This window comes from Coturnix japonica, chromosome 5 (assembly GCF_001577835.2).
Source record: "Coturnix japonica isolate 7356 chromosome 5, Coturnix japonica 2.1, whole genome shotgun sequence".
Lineage (NCBI taxonomy): Eukaryota > Metazoa > Chordata > Aves > Galliformes > Phasianidae > Coturnix > Coturnix japonica.
The window spans coordinates 39,979,289-39,996,983 of NC_029520.1; the positions used below are offsets into that span (position 1 = coordinate 39,979,289).

General features: G+C 36.8%; 1 protein-coding gene across 5 annotated transcripts in view; it reads right to left on the reverse strand.

Moving 5' to 3' along the window:
- TTC7B (tetratricopeptide repeat domain 7B) overlaps positions 1-17,695 on the reverse strand; it is a 108,861-nt gene that overhangs the window by 81,123 nt on the left and 10,043 nt on the right. For 3 of the 5 annotated variants that reach the window (XM_015865358.2, XM_015865357.2, XM_015865356.2), the window contains exons 2-5: positions 11,188-11,342; positions 9,883-10,051; positions 3,010-3,140; positions 2,516-2,637 (exon numbers count right to left, since the gene is read on the reverse strand). In XM_015865358.2, the coding sequence (XP_015720844.1) occupies positions 2,516-2,637; positions 3,010-3,140; positions 9,883-10,051; positions 11,188-11,342 (577 nt within the window). Of the gene's footprint in view, positions 1-2,103; positions 2,128-2,515; positions 2,638-3,009; positions 3,141-9,882; positions 10,052-11,187; positions 11,343-17,695 lie in introns of all 5 variants that reach the window. The other 2 variants (XM_032444884.1, XM_032444885.1) reach the window with 1 other exon arrangement.

Here is a 17,695-nt window from a genome sequence, read left to right on the forward strand (position 1 = left end):
ATTGAGACCTTCATCAGATTTTAAGAGATTTTTTTTTAGTAATTATAGGAATTGAGCTGAAGACTAAGAGCAAATGCTAAGAAATCCATACCATTTATCCATAAGCGTATACTCAGATGCTTCATACGATGATTTATATGCCCTAGCATACAAATTACTATAATCACAATTTTGGCATTAAGATAAAATTTCAATTCACTCGGAAAAGTGTTCCATTATATTTTACTGGAAGGAACTTTCATTTTGAATTTCACTTCTCTTGGTGTCAAAATATCACCTCATGAGTACTCCACTACATTGCAATATGAATACCAGAGTTGGTCTGCCTGTAAAAGCAGACTGGCACACTTTTCTGCTTCACTCACAGGCAGCTAAACTTGGTTGACTTCCTGCCTCCTCCACAGGATTCAAGCCCTTTTAGCATCTACAGCTTCAACTGCAAAAAGCTTATTTAAACTAAGTGTTTAAGATTCTAAGCTATATTAAAAATACCTATGTTAAAAATACCTACACTTTTTATGATTAAAAATTTCATATAATCTTTACATTTTTATATTAAATTAAAACTCGAAGTATGTTCAAAAGCAGAATGGAAGCATCCTGTACCTAATTTGTATAAACCAAACATCAGGATACATGCTACATTTAAAAATAAAGTACTACAAATCATTAAAAAGTATGCTGTAAATTTGTCACTATTTATATACATATAAATATTTAAAGTAGCAGTCCTCTGTTCAGCTCTGATAAATTCAAGTGAAAACAAACAACAAAAAGAGAAGGGACCCATAAAAGCAGCAATAACTAAAAGCCTGGCAGATTGACCATATTAGGCAATCTTGAAAGAGTCGGGATTGGCTCTAAATTAAGAAAGGGAGCTAAAAGATATAATGGTAGAAGTATGTAAAATAATGATTGGCACTGATTTGTATTTCCCTAACACCTCATTTCCCTTTCTACTGTTTCTAATACTGGCCAATAAAATTGATAGATTACATTTAAAATTAAACTGATGATGCATAATGAGCTTGTAAACTACAAGTGGCCACTTTACTGAAGACTGGAAAAAAGAAAAAAGGGCTGCATGTTTATGCAGGAGTTGACAACATCTTCAGCTTTACTATGATGGATTGAAGTGCACACAGAACAAAATCAGATTTTTAAAGTTTGTGCCAGACCAGCTGATATGGTCTAGGAAAAATCTAATTCCTCTATAGGCCAGATGTTCTTTAGTGACATTATACACTATTTGTGTGGGGTTGTTGTTGGCATTCTTTTGGTTGCTTGCTTGGTTTGGGGTTGTTTCTCTCATTTTGTTTTGCTACATCTGATTTTTCATAGCCACAAGATGTCAAATTAAATTGGACCATTTTCATTCACAGCCTTCCATCAAAATTATTCAAATTGTGGAATTTAGTTTATTCTTTACCAGGATTGCCACTGTGATTCTTTCAAGACATGTATGTTAATTGTCTTTTGTGCAGATGTGAAAATAGTAGCCTTGGTAAATGAAAAATACAAACTTTTAGAACATTCGATTCCTATTGCAATTAAATGATGAAAATGGAACTCAGATGTAATTCTCACATCACACGTTATGGCTGCATCACTCCATTACTTTGAGAAGCTTAGTGACAATTCCCACCATGGCATCTCAGAATAGTTTTAAAATTTGGATGTCCTTTCATCAACCAACCATTAGCACATGAAAATCTCAAACTCTTTACAGACACTGCATGATTTACCTTCACCTCCTGTTTACGTACATGAATGAATAAGAAACATTTTTGGAACAAAATGCTATCCCTATCCAGAATTCCATCAGTTCAATCAAACAGCAATTTCCCAGCAAAACAAAAAGCCCAGCAAATCTCTGTGCTTTCAATAACAAATGTCAGAAATGTACTTAACAAACATCTGTGCAAAGTTCTGAAGCTCTTAAGTATGGAGAATGGTATTCCTTTTTTCACTTTCTGAATGATGACTGAATTTAATATTAGTCTTTTAATAGAAGTGTTATTTAAATCATAAAGGACCTCCCATGCAGAATCTAAAAGGATCTATAGAGCAGGTACAATGGAGATTGTATACTTGAATACATACTGTTGGTCTTCATGCACATTTATCCTGCAGCATAATGTTAAAATAAGTGATAACTGAAGAGATTTGGAAAAAAATTATACAAATCAACATTATAAGTATCAGGAACTTCAATATGTTATCAGTCACCTTCTAACAGTGTCTAACATTTACATTCTAATAGTAAAATAAAAAACAACACCAAAAATAGTTCATGCTTAATGTACTTTAAGTTAACACAAGGTTTTGTTACACATTTTAATCAAAGGATCTAATAACAACTAGATGTATACAAAATGGGCAGTCACTCCATTCAATCAAAATATTAATACTTTATTAATAAAGAGGTACGATCCACAACTGTTAAAAATGTTTGTAAAAATAAAATACAAATCCTAAAAAGAAACAGCAACAAAAATGGTGAATCAAATCTTACCCGTTCTTGAAATATAAAACATGCGCCCTCTGTAGTCCTGTTTCCAAGAAAAAACCAAGTTCCTGTTCATGTGTAGTAGGCCCTGGCTTAGGGCTTCTGTTTTGTATATTAGTATTAATTACCTAGGAGTACAGAAGACAGAAATGCTGACAACAAAAATTAACAAGTTCTGTAATATCAGTTTAGGGTTTCAATGAAATCAAAAGCTTGAAAGAGTGATAAATGAACCACTTACTTATCAGTCACCCAAATTAAAAAGGAAGCTAAGAATTTGGTGAATCTGGTAAAAGAGAACTTTTAGAAAGGCCACCCTGCAATGACACAATGGGAATGGAGCTAAACAGATGAAAAAATGGCCACTTATTAAGGCACCCTGAGTTACTGCACACCAATAGGAGGTGTGCAGTGAAGTCCTAAGAGAACATCAGATATTCTTTCAGATGAGTAACGAAAAAAAGTAACTACACAGTTCTTCAGCTATACAATTAGCTTACCCTTTCTATCTCCTGAAGGTATAGAAGAGCAATATCCCCAGCTTTCTCATAGCATGTCACAATTTCTTGTTCACGGTCCACATGAAGGTTGCTAGCTGAAGAAGAAATTGGCAGCTTCTCAAGACAGAGACCTGAATGTAAAACAATGTCATAAGAAGCATTAAAAACTAACGTCATATAGTACTACAATACTACATAACACTGAGACCCTTCAATTAGAGGAAGTAACGAAATCACAAAAAAATAAATTAAGAACTTACGAAGTTGTGGTCCTCTGATCCAGCTCTAGGGATGCCTATGACCTTCCTATGCAATTTACTGTAGAGATCAACTATTCTTAAATTAGTATTTTTTCCTAATGTCTAAATCCCTTTCTCTGCATTAACTACTCCTAGCCTTCTTCACAGAGTTTATTCCTTTCTTTACAAAATGTCTTTTCTAATGTCAGTCTAGAGAAAGAGAAACGTGTCTGCTACAAGGAACATCTATTCTCACTCTTATCATTCTGCCTTGACAGCTAATCATTTTCATCTCCTCTGGACACTTTCCAACAGGTCATATCTATCTTGACTCACAGATCCAAAACTGGATGCATACCTCTACTATCTCTATTTGAATCCTCAACAGTACTTAGCAGAAAAGATGAAAAAAATTCTGCATTTAATATAGAATATTTTTTAATACAAATGAACAGAACTGGTTTGCATTAGAAGTGTAGCACTTTTCACATATTCTTAAGAGACTTATTTCAGGTCATTATTCCAGCTTGTCAGTAGTAAGTGCTGATCTAGAAGAGCCTTCAGCTGCTCCCATATTAGTACAATTTCACAGTTTAAATGACCACACACATCACATTCTACAACTTCCAGAAGGGAGGTTGTGATGAGGAGGGGCTTCTCCCAGGCAACAAACAGGACCCCAGCAAATGGCCGCAAGTTGTGCCAGAAGAGGTTTAGACTAGACATAAGAAGGAACATTTTCCTCTCAGAGAGCAGTCAAGTGCTGGAAAGCTGCTCAGGGAGGTGGTGGAGTTGCCATCCCTGGCAGTGTTCAAGAAGCATCTGGAAAGGGAGCTAGGAGATATGTTTTAAAGGTTTTCTGTAGGTATGGTAGAGGGAGAATGGACTAGATGATCTTGGAGGTCCTTTCCAACCTCATGATTCTATAATTCTATAAGATTCAGTATCTCCCAACAAAAGTGCAAATCATCTTTATTAAAAAGGAATAAAGCCATGTTTCTTGTTCAAGAGGATGCCTACACCAGAGCTCACTGGCCACATTTTTACCACTTAGAAACAACACAAAATCTACATCAATCTGCAAACTACACACCCAGATCAGACACAATCCTGACTTTACCACTAACTGCTCTGCTTAAGAAAAGATAAAATTCAGTATATTTCTAAAAAAACCTGTATTTTCCTTAAGCCCAGCAAACATGCAATAGATCACATCTTAAAAGCCTGCCAAACCTGAGTACAACAGACACTGGACTTTTCTGACATGCTGTGGTAAAGTATCTCTAAAAATTAATTATATAGTCTATAGCAACCTTTGCTAATAAAATCACCAAGAGGCTGAAAGCATCAGCTAGTTGGTAAGAAGATCATTCCTCCCTACTCCTTCTCTCCCATAACACACAACAAGAGCCACACAGTAATCCTCTACAAGAAAAATATTACTCAACCAGCTTTTCATAGAATTGACCTGGATTCACTATTACTATTTTATAAATGATGACCACTATTATAATATTTTTAGTCTGGATAACTCAGTGTACAGGCATTTTCTCATTTTAGCCAAGATTTTTTTTTTGAAGACATGATAAACTCTCAGAAAGAATCACTGCCAGAAACCAGTAAAGTAGAAGCAGAACATTCTAACAGGGTCTTTTGGTGAAGCACATAATACTATTTCTTATACTAATCCTGCTATACAACTGTATTTTTGCTAGGATGTTTATTGCAACCTGCAAAAAATATGTATTTTAAGCACACAGTGTGTTGGAACAGGAAGTAAATTTGGAGAACTTCTATGAAATGACCACTTATTAGGATAGAATTATTTGGTTTGACAACAGAAGGAATAATCACAATTCATTACTGTATCAAAAACAAAAACACACAAGCTAGAAGAAAGCCCTTTAATAAATTACAATTTCTGTATCAAGTTAAAATAAAACAGCACCTTCAGACTCCAAGCTAATCATTTATGTTTTTCTTACATACAGCTAATGAAGTGTAAAAGTGTATTGAAATACAGGAAAATATTTTTAATTAGAAATAAATTATAATATACTGATAACAACCCTTTAATATACTGCCCACTTGTCATGAGAGTATTGGGAGAAGATAAACAGTGACTGAAAAATAAGGGATTATTATATTAGCCTCCTGAGAAATAAATAAGCAAGTGGCAACACACAGTATCAAAAAACACATGAAGACACAGTATCACCTTAAATCATCTGCTGAAATGTTTGCATATATTTGGACAAGGCAGATCTCCCCTTTGTGCTTGTTTCCACATCTGCCAGGCAATCATCACTGCTTCTCTCCCTCAAAAGGGCAGGAATTTCTCAAACTATTTATAAACTTTTTTTTTAAATATTCAGCAAAGAGCTGCACGCCACTCCTATGAGATATTACTGCATTTATGGTATAGGTCATGGCTATTTCTTTATTTAGCCTTTATTTTGTTTTATTCTGCATTCATGAATATCATACCAGTGGGTATCATACAAGTTGATTTTGATATTCATGGCTTTTAAGTTCAAGTCCTTCCAACCAAAACCACCTGCAACTAAAAAACTTCCAACAAACTGGGTCAGTTTTATTTTGGAAAGACATTTATCTCATACACTTATCTCATACATTTCTAGTCCTGATATCAAGCAAGAGGACTCCTGAGGGAAAAGAAAGTGAGAAGCAGTGAAATGAATACAAGTCCACACTAGTTAAGCTTGTATGTAACTCTAAAATCGTTTGTCAAAACAGCAAAACAGCAAAAAATAGTATTTGAACAAGGAAAGGGTATGTCTGATATTTCGATTACATGTTAACTAGCAAAGGTTTTCTTTAAATATTTAAATCATGGATCATTTATAATTTTTTTTTGTGTGTGTAATGAAAGCAAACAGTAGATTGCCTTATCACTTATTCCAAGTGACATTCATGTCTCTACTGATTTCACTTAAGGACTTATTTCTGGAAGTCTTCAGTAAAAGATTGTTACTTGTTTATAGAGAACTTTTTTTTTTTTAAGGAGCAAAGTATGAACTTTTTTCCTTTTCAATTTACTACTGCTATTTGTTAAGTATTATTGAAAGGAGAAAGACTAAGAATAGAGTAGGAATTGAATGGGCTGCCCTGGGAGGCAGTGGAATCACCGTCCCTGGAGGTGTTCAAGGAACATTCAGATGCTGTACTGAACGACACAGCATAGAAGACTGGATGATCTTAGGAGTCTTTTCCAAGCTTAACGATTCTATGATTTTCTATATAAACAAACAAATAAAAAGCCAACATGATTTCTGAAACTTGTTTTAATACATTCAGTGTTGGGGTTTCAAACACTGGCTCTAAAAGCACAGAACAGTATGGGTTGGAAAGGACCCCAAGAGATTATCAAGTCCATCTATCCTCACAATAGGCCGCACAGGTGAGTGTCTGGCTGGGTTTTAAATATCTCGATAGTAAGAGACTCCACAACTTCTCTGGGCAACCTGTTCAAGAGGGTCTGTCATCTTTGCTGTAAAGAAGTTCTTCCACATGTTTGGATGGAACTTCCTACCCTCAGGTTTTAGAGCACTGTTCCTTGTCCTGTCACTACATACCACTGAGAAGAGCCAGACCTCATCCAATTTCCTCTCATGTCCCATTAGATACTTATAAATATTAAGCAGTTCCCCCATCAGTCTTCTTTTCTCCAGACTGAGGGAAGCTTTCCCACTTCAATCTCTGCTCAAGCTGGGAAAAGAAAAGCTTTATCTGGAAAAGCTTTAAGCAGCCACAGCATGCAAACTGCCTGCTGATGGACTGCAGCTCCTTAAAGAAGCTGAGTTCCTGACACATTGCCTAATCAGGCTGGAGATCTCTGGCATAATAACTAAAACAGCTTTCATTTAGCATTCTTCCATGAAGAGCTTCTCAGTGTCTGTTGCAATAGCCTAGCAGCGCACAAGATCTCATTACAATCGTATACGATTAAAGATAAATGCAGCAATTCACATTCACCTGACACTTTGGCTGAACCTAATGAGTATTTCCATGTTTAAGTGGAACTAATTAATAGCCAGTCACTTAACTTGGTAAATGCAACATTAAATTTGAATATGGGTCAGCAGCAGTAAGGACAGTCTCACTTTACTCAACACACATCATCTAAATATAAATGCACTTATTTGTACAAGCAATATGAGACAAAAAATGGCCTGAGCAATAGGGCTACAATCCTGTAATGTCACATTCTAACTTGTATGACGTCTCTCTCATACTTAACAAGGATGTAACTGCAATGCTCTCCTGTCAGATCCCTGTAGTACTCTACCGTCCTATGACAATATAGTAAATATGAACACTACTTCTTAACTAAAATCTAAAGTTTATAGAGTTCAAAACTTGAAGAAATGCAAGACTTATAAACTGTTACGTTTGTCTTTGAGCATCTGTAGAAAAATTCACTGATATGCAAAGCCAAATACTCTAAATTCATTTTTCAGTCATCTTTACTTACTCAGCAGTACAAGAATCACATTACCTAAGTCTTCAATAAGCCTATTTCCCAGTTAATTACATAGTTGTTATTTGAGCACCACTGACAAGCTACACCTCCCCAAATTAACAAGATATCCCACTATGCTAGCACCTCATCTCTGCTTCCATAGGCAAACAAAAATTGCTTAAAAACACAGAAGAAAATGCCACACACAGTATTTGAATAAAGCCTATGTGTTCTTTCCAGTACATTACCCCATTCATAAACTGATGAAAATTTGCACAAACCTAATTGTCGTGATCCCAGAGGCCATATCCCTAGAATATTAGCTTCACTCATTAATGAAATGGAATCTAAAAATACATGCTTCGGTGTGATAATAGAGCCATACCAATTTTTTCCTGGTTCATCTTTTAAGAAAAGTATGGTATGGAAAGCTGGAGTTAGATACACAAGCCTAACCTAAAAAAGCAAGATGAAAAAGGATACAAATACGTAATCTGCAGTTTCTTCTTTATGGATTCATAATTTTTCTCTTTTTAATACTTTATATGTTAAGATTTTTCTCCTTCTCAAAATGGAGTATATCACTAATTAGACATTGTCAAGAAAAGAATAACAATAATTTAATCTTCCTTGCTGGATTTAAGTGCCTTTTCTGGCCTACTCAGTATTATGCCTCTTGATTATATTCCTACTAAATACAGTGTCTTCTGCTAAAGCTAAACATAGCACTGAGAATTAAAGGCTTTCTTTTAAGGATATTAATGCATATGTAATTCATTTTTGTAATAACAGTTTTGAGGATATCTTTGTGAATGCATCGCATTGTGCAGTCATGGGCAGTTCACAGTTTCTTGGAAATAACAAGGATCGGTCTGTGACTGCCAAAGAAATAAAAGCTAAAAGCTTAGAAATCTTTTCTCTTTGCATATTCAGGTTATCCTTGAGCCTGCAAACACAAATACAAACTGCAGTGAAGCACAAAGTCCCCACAAGAATAATTTGTATTTCACTGCAAAGTAACTACAAACCTCCAATAGCCTCTAAAGAGGTTCTTCAGACTGAGACTCTCTCCATAGTCCACTCTCACATGGAGAAAATTGAAATCTCAGGAGAGGAGGAAAAGGAGAGGAAAGTTAAACATACTTCTGTTAATTAATGTACACTATTTAGGTGTGAATTACTCTAAATATTTCTAGATGTTGAACACTGAATTTAAGACTGCTCTGCTACTTCATTCTTATTCTGGAACACACAGGAAATGATGGGCTTACAACTGTGGGGAGGGATATCAAGTTTCATTAATCATCCATTCAAACTGGAAACAGAGAGAAAAAAAAACACAAAAACCACAGCAGTTCTAGACATGAATACAACAACAGAAAAGTAATAGCCACCAGATTTGCCCAATTAAACATGGCAAACACAAAACACAAGAATTTATACGCAAGAAATTCTCATAAACCTATGGCGCACAAACCGTGCTTTCCTCTAAAGACTTCTTTCCTCGCAGCCCTTCAAAGAGTTTTCTAACCTGAAGTGGTACTGCCACCTTCAGACATCAGGCCAGCATTACAATTTCCACTAGCCTGGATTCCTCAAAAGGAGAAAAAAAATCACTTTCTGAACTATTTTTAAATATATTCAATCTTAAAAGTTTCTAAAATTGCAGAACAAAATATAGTTTTAAATTCTTTTATCATACTATAACTCATTTGCTCAATTAGTTTAGTGTAACCTAGGCTAAGAATTCCAACATTCACTAAAAGCACTGTGAATCAAGGTTCTTTAATTCTGACCACACAACAACCGCACCACCTTTTTAGGCCTCAATTTTCAAGAAGAGTGATCATAATTCTAGTGTACTGCCACAGTTATTTTGGCATTCAGATATTCAAGGACTTTCAAATACATATCTAAAAATTTTACGGGGTGACTGGAGTTAAAATGGAAATCTGAATAGAGGTGAGTGTCTTGTCAGCGTAGACAAACTGATTAGTTTAAAGAAGGCAAATCATTATCTTACTCATCTGCACATATGGCACTCTACCCCTGTTTTAATGATACAAACACCAGTTCTTTGTGTCTCTAACTTTGGGCAAGATACTTTTAAATACTTGTTCCACATTAATTTACTGGATAGAGTAATCTTACCTTTAGTAGAGTATGCTTCAGCAATCATCCGTAACCTATATGGTGGCACAGCAGCTAGCTGCAAATCATCAACTCCAACTCTGGCATATGTGTTCAGAGCTTCCTTGTAATCACCTTCCACATAGTTCAATTTGGCCATAAGTAGGTTAGCCTCTTGTAAGAATTCTGGCTAGAAGGAATAGGAATAAGAAAGTTTTTATTCCCAATCAAAACACATCTGATTATTTCTGACACTTAGTTGGCCTGTTTTATGAATACACTCACCATGGAAACCCCAAGTAGATTTTTTTTTGCAAGAGAGCTAAAGCCCACCAGAATTCTAACTCCACGTAACATTAGCGAAACTTGAAACAGGGGCTGAAGTCATTTAGTCATATGCCATCAAGCTAGTGAAAAGCATTATCAGACATTTTACACTGTCATATGTTTACTCACACGTGAAAGAGAAATACCTGTCTGTTAAGCTCCAGCTTCGCCAGGGGACAAAACTATTTAAAGGCAACCTACCATTACCACCTCTCCAATGATTCCAACACATAAGCGCAACATAGTGTCAAAACTTAAAGTGTGCTCTAAGGCAAAAATATTTACATAATCTGCACGATCCCAGAGTGTCAAGAAAGGAGGAAGGTCTCCAGAAAAGGACTCGTGGAAGAATGGAAGAAAAAAGAAAAGAACTCTCCCAGGAATCACAGAAAACACCAGATAGGAAGTGACAGATGACTGTAAAGCACGGTTCTCATCTCTCAAGAGATGGCCAGGAATATAGAATCAATAAGCAATAGAGTAGCTATGGCAGTAATTAATCAAAGGAACAGAATGGCTGATATAAAAAAAAAAGTGACTTAATTATTCCTCTCAAGTATTAACTTCACTTTTCTCCACAAACATAACTTAAGAAAACTTTCTTAAGTACTTTTGAGACTATCACAGAACTTAGTAAAATATTTCATATTTATAACATCTCTTTTTAATGTACTGCAAAGAACAATTTAGTTTAGAATTTAGTCCAAATAATGATTTAGTTATGTACTCCAGGTAAAACATCCACAAAACAATCTGCAAGATCTTCATATAAGCCTTCAAGAAGTCAATGAGAATTTTCCTGTTCTTCTAACAAAAGAAGGCAAAAAATTTATATGAATGGAGATCCATGAAGAAACAGGCACAAAATAGCATGGCACCAATGATGGGAATAACAATAAAACAAGAAACAAGATTTTTCCATGTTTTTTTCTCCATAATCAGCAAAATAACCCAGTCAGTTTCAGCTTTTCTAATTCTTGCCCAGGCTGACCAACTTACCTTCAGGTTTCCTCTATCAAGTGCTGCTGTTAGATGCTTCCTGACCTCAGTTAGCTTTGGCCGGGGGCCCCGTGGACTACTGCTCTGTTTAAGAGCATTTTCCTTCAAAAACTGTTCTAGTTTGGACTCTCCAAGAAGAAGTTCTGCCATATCATCTGCAAATAGATTAAAAAAACAAAAAACAAAAAACAACATGAAATACTAGAAATCATTTTATTTCACTAATATTTCAGTGTAGTTACTATTACCTCCACTGAAAATTTCCAGACTTGAATTTTAAATACAAACTGAAACAAGCACAGAGTCAACTACTTAGATTTAACACATCATATGGGCACTTCATTTTACTTTTCAATTTATCTTTTACATGCCCACTATTGTAGATATAAGTGTCTTATGTCCTAAGCTGTAATGAATCACAGTATTAACCTGAAGCCAGTACGCTTTTTATTTTAAAAGCAACATCTATTTCAAAAGCCTTGTGGATACTGCAGCGTTCTGAATTTGTAAAAATTCATTTCTAATACTCATTTTAACAAAAAATACCATTTCATAAAACACCTGTTGTGGTTTCAAGTACGAACACAGACATAAAGGATTTTATTTTTTTTTGCCACAAGTTCCATATTGCACGTCATAGAATCCAATATTCATCTCAATTGGAAGAAACCCTTACAGGTTATCTAGTCCAACTCCAGTGCAGTGAACACAAACACCTACCACCAGATCAGGTTGCTCAGAGCCCCATCCAGCCTGACCTTGAATGTCTTGAGGGACAGGGCATCCACCTCCTCTCTGTGCTGGTACTTCACTACCCATATTGTAAAAAACATTTTTCTTATACTCAATCTAATCTCCAATCTAATTTAAATCTCCCCTCTTTTAGTTTGAAACCATTTCCCCTTGTCCTGTCACAACAGACCCTGCTGATGAGTCCATCCCCTACTTTTTTACAGCTCTCCTTTAGATACTGAAAGGTCAATATCAGGTCACTTTGCAGCCTTCCCTTCTCCAGCTCAAACAGCCCCAGCTCTGTCAGTTTGTCCTTATAGGAGTGTTCCATCTCTTGGATCATTTTTGTGGCCCTCCTCTGGACACACTCCCTCATGTCCATTTCTCCCCTGTACTGAGGACTCCACATCCGGATGCAATACTCCAGGTCAGGTCTCACCAGTGTAAAGGGGATGTCACCCAGAATGTTTCTGGTCATTATTCACACTTGAGCTGTAAGAACATAGCTATCACTCTGATCTTGTTTGGGCTCCAGCCATCTCACATCTTCAGTGTGGCATTCTATTTCTCATCTTTCTCCTTAAGAGACACATCATCACTTCTGGAGATAGTGTGTAATACTGAAATTCAAGAAAGTGGTCATCCTCTACCTCGTGCCTATCCAGGATGATCGAACTTATTTTGCTGAAATACATTCAATTGTTCTTCTAGTGAAAAGAGAGCTATAAACACCATCACCTCACTATTTGGGACTTGAAAATACCATATTATGTCTTGCAAACAGTGGCTGCATGCTCAAATATTAATTGAAAATAAATAAGTAAAATAGACTTTAAAAAATGGAGAAGGCAAAATGCTGGCAATCAGGAAACTGCTGACAGCCCCATGCCCTTTAGCACTGTCCGTAGAGGCTGTGGGAAGGCATGGAAAGGCCGAGATAAGCACAACTCAGCATTGATGTAGCAGAAAAAACCTTCCTTCAGCAAGTATAAATACATCAACATTAGCTTGTATTTAAGTACAGCAAATCTCAGTACTGTGTCTGTTGGACTACTATACGTGACCTACATACAATGCCATTATGCAGTAAGCCACAAAGACCAGTTCTGTCCTGTAATGGCCTATCAACTAAAAACACAAAAATCTAGGAAAAAACATGAAAAACTCTAGCTTACTGCTCATTTTTAAATCTAAAATTTCTAAATTTCTCCAAGAGAGTCTAAGAGTCCTGACAAACAGCAGAGATATCAAGGGATTGGTTATTTTTCCACTGACAATTTTAATCTGATGTTCTGGGAATTATATCCATGGTGATCTGGACATTTATATGTTCTCATGTTTAATTGTTTAAATAGCACCGCAGAACGGAAAGATCTCAGCTTCCAAATGAAGATGAGACAAGCCATGTATGCAGCCTGGTTATCACCCTGCTTAGTTTTCAGGTTTTCAGAATGCAGCTGCCAGACTCATGACTCAGGTCTGCAGTAACAATTCCCTTCCTCTGCCCGCCAAAAAGTTTCTCCTGATACTTTTGGTGGTCATCTCATGTTTAGAGGAGACTACACCAAGTAATTCAAAGTGTCATGCTTTAATCTGTACTTCTTTTAAGAACACCTTTATACCTTCTCAAGTGTTCAGTTTTGCCTAATCCTCCCCTCAATTTACCCTCACAACGATGAGGCCCTCTGCACACAGTTTTGATCTACCCTATCAAAAATGCTGGTCTCTTGAAAGACAAAGAATGGAAAAATGAAGTATTTCCCTGGAGCATCATTACTATGGAGACATTCTGCAAAGCAGTGGCACTCAATATCTTTCAAGTAAGTATTAAAGGCGCCCAATTCCCAGCCCACAGCAAACAATATTATTTAACAATATAGCTACAAGATAATAATAAAACTTCATTAACCACAAATGGCCAACTAAAAGAAAGCTTTTATTTGCCTATTCAATGCCCATATGGCAAAATTTATAGCTGTTTAGCTGTACTAACAAACAAATGACAGTTTGACAAGCATCTGAAAGTCCAGCATCCAATTTCTGTGACATGACAAGGAAGTTGTTCATCACTTCACAAATCCTGACTGAAAAGGTTTTTATTTTAAACATCTGATACACTTAGGGACAGTTTAAGAAAACAAAACAAAAAATGTCAACTTGTCAAATGTAAGTTCTGACAAATGTAAAGAATATGTTTGTACAATACAGTATTTTACATACAGCCTGGAGCACACAGCACTGAAGGTAAACTGAACACTTTACTATACTCAGATCATAATTCCGGACCATCCCACAGGCAACCAAAACTGCCATGATTTGAAGTTTCTTCTGATAAGCTATACCTTAAGTCTGAAATCCCCTGAGGAAATAAGAGTAGAGAAGGATACAGGTTGTTCCTATAAATTCACAGTGTTACCAGTGTACATCTAGGAATTTTTGAAGCAATTTACATTTCATGATGCAATTCCGAGAATAGGCTAGCTCTCATAGTCAAGGGGTAAAGGAGAGATGACAGCATAAGAGTCCCCTTTTAGCTTTCTGGGGTTTAGTAAAATTAGCTCTTGGCTGTTCTCAAAGGTCATGCACTCTATCCTGTCATATTGGTGTACTCACCCCACTATATCAACATCCTTTGTGTTCTGGGAAGCCCAAAGCTAGATGCAGAATTCCAAATATGGCCTTAAAAGTGACTAACAGTAGGAAACACCAACTTCCCTAAAGCTGCATCTGAGCCTCCACCACCTCTGAAGAACCTGACAGGTCAGAGGACCAGCCTCATCAGTACACACAGATTAAGATCATTGCTCTGCAACTGCACACATGATTCTAATTCCTTCATTATATATACAGAAATATTGACTAACACCTTAACTATGTCAGCATGGACTAGTTTTCTACCAATATCAACAGATATCTGTTGATATCCAATGTCCGGATGAGGAGCTACGACATATGGTTTAGTAGCTTGTGGTTGCAATAGTAATGGGAGGACAGTTGGACTAGATGATCTTATAGGTCCTTTCCAACCTTGTGGTTCTATGATTTTCCACAACAAAACCAACTTTCAGAGGGAAGCAATGTGCTAAAATGAGGTTGTTTTACTTGCTTTAAAGACACTCAGCATCTACTTTGTTATAGTTTGTTGGAAATCAAAGCATGTAAACTGCTTGCACAGAAAAGTTAGTTGCTTTTACACTGCAATGCAGTTCAGGTTAGAATTTAGTGTAAAGAATCTAATGTGCTGTGTGAAAGGAGCACAGAGATCACTCCAAACCCACAAAAACCATTCCTCAGAGCAGGAATTTTTTCTTTGCCTTGCAAAGAATAGGCACTGAAAGGTCCTTTCAGTGTAGGCGTTTTACTAATAACATTTGGAATACACCCGAGTTTTCTCACTCAGTACACAATTTCTGTTTATGAGCCTCTCAACACTTTAAAAGGGGAAGGAAAAGTAAGAGTGGGACTTAAAAATAATACTTGATGTCAGCACAGTAACATCCTACTTTGGAGAGGAACAACTGAGATGAATTCTGCTTAATTACATTTTTAAAGCTAAGCAGCGGCTAAAAAGTGGATGAAAACACGTCAAAACATATAAGCTTCACAAGGCTGATACTTAAGTAGGTAATTCCTCCCTGATTTATATCTATCAAAACAACAAGGTCTACCACCGACATTCTTCAACGCTTCAAGTACAAGAATTACAAAAATACCAAAAAAGAAACTTGGAGATCCCTGCTGTATGCATTCCTTTATAGCAGGTCTCAATAGTCCTGGCCGACCCTCCCATGGGACGCATTTCTTTAGGTCAAATACAACAGTTTCTTTGGGGAGGAGCAGGTTATTAATAAATAAATAAATAAGATAACCCCACACGAGAAAACCATACAAGAGCTGGAAGAGATATTTTGTTCGTACAAATTGTGAAATTGTCACAGAAGCATGTGAAACAACTGGTTTTGGAAGGTTACATTAGATTAATACACAGCTTGAAGAAGAGTTAGACATTAAGGAAAAGAAAAATAACCTTTTATTGCTACATGAGAAAATACATCCCCTGAGGCATGAGGACTCTTACAGCACTGAAGCCATCACTCTTACTAAAGGACTTGGATGTGTTGATTGATGAGAGGCTCAACATTAGCTGGCAACGCGCACTTTGCAGACCAGAAAGCCAAATGTATCCTGGGCAGCAACAAAAGCAGCGTGATCAGCAGCGGGAGGGAGGAGACTGTACTGCTCCACTCCACCTTTGTGAGATCCCACCTGCAGTACTGCTTGCAGCCCTGGGGCTCCAAGCAGACAAAGGACATGGACCCATAAGGGTTCAGAGAGGGCCTCAAAGATGATCAGAGGCCTGAAGCACCTTTCCTACAAAGAGTCTGAGTCTGGAAAAGAAAAGGCTCCAGAGGGACCTCATAGCAGCCAGCCTAGCACCCCTCTCTCTATTTTCCCACTCAAGCCCCTCTACTCTAAGTTTCTTCCCTCTGAAAATGTCTTTTAAATAAGCACCACCTCTAATAAGAAACAAACGAGACCAAAGCCTTAAATTCATGCCGGTGTATACTCAGAAACCATCCAGATACTGTGCATGGGAATCAAAGTAGTCTATGACACCCAGATATTTTGTTCCCATCACTGGTGCAAGTTAAGGAAGCTAAGAACCCATACGCTAGCAAGAGATAGTCACAATGCAGCAACATGAATTACACATGCTTTCTTTCAGAGAAAAGATTGGAGAGGAGAAAACAACAGCTGCAACTTATACATAGATTAAGCATCAAAACAGAAACTGTTATTCCAGGTCATCCACATATGGCATAACACCCCCTCTCCCCGTACCACAGCTATAGAACACGAGACAGTACTGTGAGAAGAGCAGTGACTGGCTTTCATCACAGAACTGCTCCACATGCGCGGTTGCTGATGACTAACATGAGAAGACCACTCATCACAGAATGCAAATCATAAAAAATACTGCAAAGCAGGATTTGGTCTTTATTGAGACACTCATTTGTGAAGTCAGTGAGTCAGGGCAAGAAGGTGGCAGTATATTCTTGAATTAATCTATGCCTGAAAGGAGGCTCTATTGACAAAGCGTTAGCTTGAGACCTGTCAACTGTCTCAACAATCAACAAGATTGTTAAAAACACCACAGAGTTTCAAAGTTCCAATTAGACAGACATTTCCAAAGCAAACCATTTATTGCATACCATAGCACTAGCAGAGTGATTTCAATCAGTTTTGAATATTCCCTAAATAATCCTGAAATAACCTAAGGAATGTTTGAGGAAAAACTTGCTTTTTCTTTCAGCACAATGAGCTATCTAGATTACGTTCTTCTATGAAACACACCATAAACAATTAAACTGCAAATAGATTATTACACACCTTGAAGCCTAGTTCTGTTTCATCTAAACAGATGTCTCAGAAGGAAAACCTGTTTGTAAAGGGGTTTCATGTATTGAAACTGGTTTGTTGCTTTCAGAAAACTGAGATACTTTTAGATCAATATAAAATCAAAGGAGAGTATTCATACATTCTTATGATAAAGAGTCCATCAACAATAACTACACTATGCATCACAATTGCAAAGCAGAACAATTTCCTGAGTGAGGAAGGATGGCCCAGATTGCCCCCTACGGAATCACTGATACTATCCACTTCTCTAACATGAAATTCTCAGCCTTCAACTATAGAATCACAGAATGTCCTGAGTTGGAAGGGACGGGACCAGCAAGGATCACTGAGTCCAACCCCGTCTCCACACAGCATC